Below are 8,450 nucleotides of genomic sequence, written 5' to 3' on the forward strand. Positions count from 1 at the left end.
CTCTACCCCCTATTCGTATTAGACACTAGAATCCTTTAGCTTTGAAATTGGTATTTACTTGTACATTTAATGTAAAAGTTCATTCAATTTCAAATGTGCTTCTATTTTTCGTGAATGGAACGATAGATATTATTAAGTATATATTTTTTTTTTCTATTTCATAAATTATCGAATCGATATTTAAATTATTCGTGAAGAAAAAGGATGAAAAATATCGTTTGTTGTTTGAAATTAATCGATTTGATTTTATTCGATTATCAGATTCAAAACGATATTCGATATCGTTTGATAAATAGATTGGAATTCAAAAATTGGAAGAAACTCGATGATTTCGTTACCTCGAAAAATTGAAAACTGCCTGCACCTCGCGATAAAAAAAATATTTGTCAACGCACATCGAACGAGAAAAAAACGTAAAATGAAACACTGCTTCCATAACCAAATACATTTGCCAAATTTAATTATATAGTAACGACAATTAATCAGATAATGGAACTTATACTTAGTGATTCAGGTTTACTACAATTCCGTTTAAATAGTACTATTTTAAACCTTAATTTAGTTAATGCACCCAATTAGTGTCCTTCCCTTGGAATAATTATCGTCACAAGTTTTTATGTCCTCGCCCTATCCGCTCCATTTAGCAAACTGATGTCTGCCTCGAACTAATTCAAAGTTTGAAGTTGCTGCTCGCGTTCCGTCGGTCGATGTAACTTACAGAACTCGCGATAGTTTTGGTTTCGTGGGAATTTTATAGGCGAAGCTTAATTGACAACTTTATTTCATCCTGTTTCGAAGGTTCAAGAGAATTTCTCTTAACGAACATTCCGTAAATTTGTATTTGGTTGCCTCGGTTGATAAGGAAGATATCGTAATAAATCACCAAACAGAGTAATCCTCAAAATTGAATATTTTGTAATAATTTTTCCTTTTTTTTTTTTAATATTATATATTATATAAATCTCTTAAGTTATTTCAATATTGAAAAGTTTTAAATATTTTGGATTCGTACAAATTTTTTATTCGTAACATTGATATCTCGCGTATCGGCGGCCATTAATCGGTAATTATGGTAAGTTTGGTGGTCAAGGTTAATATATCTTGGAATACGATGAGCCAGTCTTGCAAACCGTCCTTATTAATTCCTCCCTTGAGTCTATTTAAACTCTATTACAATAACTACTTTGGAATAATAGCTTCTAACTAGAATACATTCTGAATAACTCAAATCGAGCAAGCCTTTATACAACGTGTTCCGCCATATTTGCGATAACTATCTGCGACTCTATCGGTAAAGCAAATTTATCGTATGAATAAAATAATAAGCAATTGTAAAAATTCATAATCAAGCATAATATTAATTCCTTAGTTGTAAATATCAAATTGCATTCATAATAGAGATAATTTTGCTTCCTAATTTTCTTTCTTTGCTTCCTATAATCTTATTATTTTATTAAGTTTTCCCAGAAAGAGGTTAGATTTAATAATCTTTCCCAATTTTACTTTTAATCGATGAAATTAATTTATCCAAAAATTGCCATTTCTTTTTTAGTCTTCATTTCTCTTCTATTTTTACATTTGTCTGTTATATAGTTCGTTATATTCCACTTAATGCAAAAAATAAAAAATTAAATAACTATTACGTAGATAATTTTAATAACAAGTTGTTGAAATACAATTAATATATCATAATATAACTTGATTTTTTCATTGCCTCATGCGAAACGTGAAAGAAATCGAGATAAAAAAATGCGAAACCGGTATCCGTGAAAAAAACTTGTTTTTTATCTCATCAGGTGTATCGAAAATACTTTTAACTATAAAATGATCATTGTGTCCCGTAAGTGTCTTTGATATTCTTGATAAAATGAAAATTAAGCACGCGAAAAACCAGGGAAAAACCTGTTATCAAAACTGTGTCAATCCGAAGCGATAAACTTTTATAACGAATTACGAGCGATTACAAGTATAACGGGTTGGACACGCACGAGCAATCTCTTGCTTGAATTATGTTGTTAATAAAGGACTATTGAACCAAAGTGACTGGAAGCCGATGATCAAGATAAAACTTCTTGCAAACTCAATTAATCATTTATGATAAATATGAGTAATCGAATAATAAATTGACTTAATAAATGCGAAGGTATACTTATTATTACTTTCGTAAATGAATTTTACGAAACGATTTAACAAAAATATAGTATTAAATCGAGAAATAAGTTGTATGCCTTTCATTCCTCTATATAATTTAAATTTTATTTGCTCATGATAGATAAAAATTATATTGCTGTTTATTATGTTTATAATCTGAGATCAACGAACTAATAATGATTACTAAAATCATTTTTTCAATTCCAATATAACGATACTTTAAATAGAATAACAATATATGATAATTAAATAAAATAAGATTCAAAAAATAATGAAAGATATGCAACTTGCATTGCACCGAGTAAAATTGAAATACGTTACTTATAATCATTTGGCTAAATATATTATCGATTATTATTTGCCTAAATAAAATTAAATTGTTTACTTAACTCGATAAATAAATCTCTATTGATATTTTTTTTTTATATCACTTTTTTTCATCATTTTGATATCTAGAATCTAATTTCTATATACAATGATAAGCTTAGTTTTACAAGATTGCTGCTTGACACGAGAATTCAAATTTCGGATTAGATCGGAAAACTTCGGCCAAAGTCGGATCCGTTTAATACCGAATCTTCCCGACTCGACCCGAATCCGTAATGCGGTACGAAATACAAACAATTTCTATATCATTCCACGTTTATTCGCAATAATAACGTTAACTTTCAAATTCTATAACGTTACAGAAGATGAACTATAAGTACAACCAACTATAAGTACATGAAAGGAAAATAATCAAAACTCACCTGTCCATAATTGTCGAATCCATATTTGGCAGCGATCTCCGCGGCAGCGTCCGGTCCATCTGGCACGTGGACTGCGAACTGATTGGTGAAGATCGGCGTTGATCGCGGCCGTGGCCCAGGTTCCGACTTTACCAACAGAGCACCGATCAACATCACTAGTAACACGCACAACGAATCCGCTTGAACGATCATCTCGTCGACTTCCAAACGGACGAGATACTATCTTCCAAAATATCGTTACGCGTAATTTTTCTACCCGTTCAACCCGAGATTCACGACCGAAAAGAATTTTCAAACGTCGTAGACACGGTACGACGGGAAAAACACGAAATCGAAGGTTAATGTTCCCGTGAAAACCGGCGGGAATCGCGAATCTTCATCTAATTTCCGTGTACCATCGTAAACGTTACGACGCATCCGAACGACACGAAGGAGGAGGAGTGAAAAGAGAATAAGACGATTGAAGGGGATACGGTGACGAGATCGCTCGCGACACGCGACACGACACTCGCGGAAACGATTTCACGATTTTTTTTTGCGATCAGCTGGAGAAGGGGAATCTTGTCTGCAACAGAAAAAGAGAAAAAAAATTACGATGATTGGAGGGGGAAAAAAAAAAAAAATGTTGGCAGTCACGATGCCGGAAGGATATCACGAAGGGATCTTTGCGGTGTGATGATATTAATTATCGCGGAGAGAATTTTTCACGCTCTCTGGACACATAGCATTCTAAAATTTATTTCGATTTCGCCGTGGTCACGTATTCGTTCTTTTTAATCTTTCGCTCTATTGCATATTTTTTTTTATATACATATTATATACATACGGTGTTATTTATTTCGATGTTATATAAAGGATAAAACAAAAATTAACATGTAAAAATGTTAATTTGTAATTTATTAAATTTTTAAGTTAAATGTAGAGAAAGCTAGAACTAACTATACATAGCACAAAATAATGATTTTTAAACATGGATAAATTAAAAATGAAATATACGTTCGTATTTAAACCAGATAAATTTATATGCTTTCCAAAAAGGTGCAAGATTTCGTTCCATAAATAAACTTTTTGATCCCTGATTATTCCTAACGAAAATATCGCGTTGACTTATAATATCCTTCCAAAGATAAAAATGAAAAATCAGTGACATTAGAGAATACAATTTATTTTCGAGAATACAATTTATCACACAAATCAAAGGCATTTACTTATGACATTAAAAACTTGAGAAAGAAAGAAATTCAGGTTGAATTAAAATCAATAATGTAGAATGCCTTTTTTATATATATATATATATTTTTTTTTGCACGTATCGTCGCAAAAGAAAAGAAGAAAAACAAAGAAGAAAACTCGAGATAAAACGAAGAGCTAGTTCTTCCACGTAGGGAGGAAGGGGAGCACGCCTCGAAAGATTTCGAAAACTGTGTTAAAGCCATGAAAGCGATGAAACTCGCTGGATTCCACGGGCGTCCGTGGAATTGGAATCAAGAGACGCGACGAGTGAGTAATCAGAAACATCGGCAAGTACTCGTGGAATACGGAGAATTGTTCGAAACAAGAGGAGGAAACAATTTCAAGATAGTAGATAAGTGAAAAATGAGTAGAATATTAGAAATGTTGTATGTTGTTGAGATAAAAAAAAAAAAAAAAGATTTATATATCAGATCATCCGTCGATCGTATATATGGATCGTGAATAGATAAAGTCCAAAATATGCATATGTATTTGTAAATATAAACTTTTATACAAAATTTAAGAATTTAATTTTAAAAATAATAAAAGCAATTGTTGATTGTAATGTATACGTGTGTGGCATAATATATATAATGTTTTCTATGATGTAACGTGATACGTAAAATCGTAATACGAGAGATCGATCCAGATGACACGATCGAAGAGAATAATATAATAAAAACGATCGATAATTTTATATTTTTAAAAGCGAATGATAATTAATGCAACTTAAGTTGTAATGGTGAACGAATATTTTCATGGAACGAAGAAGATTGAAAAAGAGAGGGATAACTAATCATGGAACTAATCGAAAAAATTTCCAATTCCATTGTATAATTTAATTTTCAAAAAAAAAGAAGAAAGCAGACAATATTTTTAGGGAATCACATTCGCATTACACGAGAAAAAAAAAAATTGGTTTTACACAACCATACATCCAAATATTTGTTATACCAAGCGCATTTTTATAAATATTGCACGATCTACGTATGTCCAACGGTATTGAAAAATGCTGCCCATCCGAACGCCATTTTTTATTTACAGTAAAAAAACATTGCACAGAGACATATGCAATGAAATCCTGTTACAGGAACCAATACAGGAACTCAACTCAAATTTTAAATTTTTCACTTGTAAATACCATTCTAATAACTTCGAAACGAAATACCAATTTTCATTTAAAACTATTATTAATTTATTATATAATTTCCACTATATTTTTCTCAAAATTAAATTCTTGATTTTCTGGGATAAAAATCGCAGAAATTTAAAATAAAATTTAAAATTCTACGAATCTAAGAATTCGACTTTAGCAAAAAAAGAAAGGATTCAAGATATGCTATTGCAAGTCAAGAATCAAAACATTGGATTCCACAAAAATCGTAACGGAGAGCCCTTGATAAATCCTTAATACTACAACTTAATATTGGTCGAAGAAGCGCACACAGAAGTGGTAAGAATTGTATCGTGGTCGAACACAAGAATTTTCGACGAAACAATAAATCGAAATAATGGCGAAGAGAAGGAGGAAGAGGAGGAGGAGGAGAAGGAGGAGAGGAAAACGGTTGGTGATCTAATTTTGATCGCGAGATACATATGTGTGGGGAGAGGGGGTAGAGAGAGAAGGTACGCTCGCGAAAGTTTAACGAGCGATGGTTGGTTACAGGTGAAAAGGAGAGGTTGATATACTTGGGCGTATTGTCGATATAGAAAGGAGGGAAAGGAGTTGAGTTAACCGGATTTCGCTCGCGAAATTGCGGTTAGACGTAATAAAATTTAACGGAGAAGAGACGGAAAGATACGTTTTTGTTTTTGTTTTTGTTTCTCAACTGGCAAACGCAACAATTTTAAACTATTCTAAAGACAGGTGTTCGAGAGAGAAGAAAGACTCAAGAGGGATTGCTCTCAAATATATTCGCGTTTCAAGGACACGAGAAGAATTCTCGAGAGTTGCTCTCAAATGTATAAAGATATAAATTTGAGAGAAGAACTCAAGAGAGTTGTTCTCAAATGTACAAGGGTAGAAATTTGAGAAAAAACTCTCGAAAGTATTTCTCGCGAGAATTTTACTTTAATTTAAATGCAACTCCATTCCAATCTCAATAATTCGATCTTCGATTCTTCGTATTGATTCGTTGTTAAACCAATTTACCTTGATTACATTTTATTACCTAACTAAGCCAATTTGTTAATAACGTCTTTTTAATCGATCCCACTTATAATCAACCAACTCGCTCATAAAGCTAATAACATGAAATATTAAAACGTTTGGATTGTTGTTACAGTTCAATTAAATTCGATTCAAATTTTCTAAATTCTCTAAAACTCTAGTTCCATGAATCTTATAATCAATACTTGGTTAGAAAAAATTAAAACTAAAAAAAAGCAGATCTTTGAAAGCATAAAACAGATAAAAATACCTTTATATTACATCCTATCATCCAGAAAACGTTGCATAACAAGATAAATTTCCAATCCACTTTTAACCCAATGTTACAACATTGACAAGAATCTAATACCGATATGTATCACGCGTTAAGATACTTTTCACGGTTCCAATCAATTATTAAACCTTTGTGAGAGACGAATCAGCTTTCCTCCTTATTCGCCATTCCATTTTTCCGTTATACTTGCAACGTATAGGGCGTGTCTAAACTTTCGAGTACAAAGGAACGGAAGTTCTAAAGAAAAATCGAGTGTGCTCGAGGAACAAACGTGGAAGAAGCGTATCGGCGAAGCAATAGCCAGAGCGTTATCTAACAACTGATCGGATCACTGACAAAGTGACTTAGACGGTGACGTCAAGATGAGGTATTATTAACGGAAATTCTAATCCGTGGTAAAAAAATCGACAATATTTATGCTGGAAGTTGCCACATCGTCGACAAGAGAAAATTTATTTAAAAAAATTCGAATATTTGAGAAATGGAATCGTTCGTTCTAAAATCGCCACTTGTTTAAATTATATCATATCATACTGATTTTGATTAGTGGTAAACGAGGAAATGGATTTGGAAAATTTTTAGAAAAAAAATTTTTAATTAGAATGTAGAATGTCGAGGCAAAAAATACAAAACAATGTACAACTTAAATTTCGATCATTCGTTGAAATTATTGACCGAGAAAGAAACTAGATTTGAAAAAATTTACCTTAAAATTGCCATTCGCTATTTGATAAATTATTAACCAATTTTTGATGATAAAAAACAAACTTGAACTTTGAAAATATTTTCAAAAAATATAAAAAATATATCTGAGAAAAGAAAATCGATTTGCAAATAAAATCGTCGCAATAATAAGAATACTCATTGAATACTCTTATTAATAAATGTAGATATAACATAGAAGAAATATTTATTTAATTGTTAGCTATTTTTCTCGAGCACGTTTTCTCGTTTCTCAGAGAATGATATTCGCCGAAGAACAAAGAAAGAACCATAATCAGAAGAGGAAATACCAAGAATCTGGTAATTAGAGGCTGGATAACCGTTGAAATATCGTGGACACGCGAATATGACGCGAGTAAACCCGAGCCGATTGCAATTAGGCCTGTGAACGTGCAACTTTGTCGCGTGAAATAAGCCACGGAGGAACAGCTGCACGATATTTCTGTCCTAATTACCGAAACAGCTTGAAGTAATTTAGAAAATGTCCATCAGAAGGAGAAAAAGTTTTCTTGATAAAAAGCTCGCTGCTAAAATTCTTCAACGAATTTTATCCCTCATATCGAAAATTATCTGTTGGTTAATGCTGATCCTATATCCATGGTAAAATGAATCCTTGTTTTAAAATGATACGAATCACGATTTCAAAAAATTAGTAGAATTTTATAATATAATATAAAAAGAAAGAATGGATAATTTGATTAGTAAATCTTCTTTTATCGTTTTGTATATTGATAAAAATGCAAATAATAACGAACAGTATTAAATTTTTGTCAATTTTTCACCAAAAAAAAAAAAAAAAAAAATATTTTATTATTTGAAAATTCGATTATCGCGTTTTTTATTACAATTTTTTATTACAATTTTTATTATCTATCGATAATTTCATCGTCAATAATTTCGTTTTCTTTAATTTTGGATGCATTAAATACCCTACGATTCTCGAGCAAAAATATTTTCCTATTCATACGTGCAGAAGCTTTACAATACACAAAGGTATATGCACCGTTATAAATAAACGAGACATGATGCAAACGAATAAACTTGTCGCTATATCCCTAATAAATACCTCGAAAACACTGCGAGACTGCGGACAAAAGCAAGGGAATGAAGAGAGAGAGAGAGAGAGAGAGAGAGAGAGAGAGAGAGAGAG

The 8,450-nt window shown here is 31.7% G+C and overlaps 1 protein-coding gene across 1 annotated transcript in view; it reads right to left on the reverse strand.

Moving 5' to 3' along the window:
* The window catches only part of LOC102676497 (furin-like protease 2), a 402,319-nt gene that overhangs the window by 389,508 nt on the left and 4,361 nt on the right, over positions 1–8,450 (reverse strand). The window contains exon 2 of the mRNA XM_006609486.2: positions 2,901–3,465. Within this exon, the coding sequence (XP_006609549.1) occupies positions 2,901–3,092 (192 nt within the window). The 5' untranslated portion in view covers positions 3,093–3,465. The remainder of the gene's footprint in view (positions 1–2,900; positions 3,466–8,450) is intronic.

The sequence above is a fragment of the Apis dorsata genome, unplaced genomic scaffold, assembly GCF_000469605.1.
Source record: "Apis dorsata unplaced genomic scaffold, Apis dorsata 1.3 scaffold_56, whole genome shotgun sequence".
Lineage (NCBI taxonomy): Eukaryota > Metazoa > Arthropoda > Insecta > Hymenoptera > Apidae > Apis > Apis dorsata.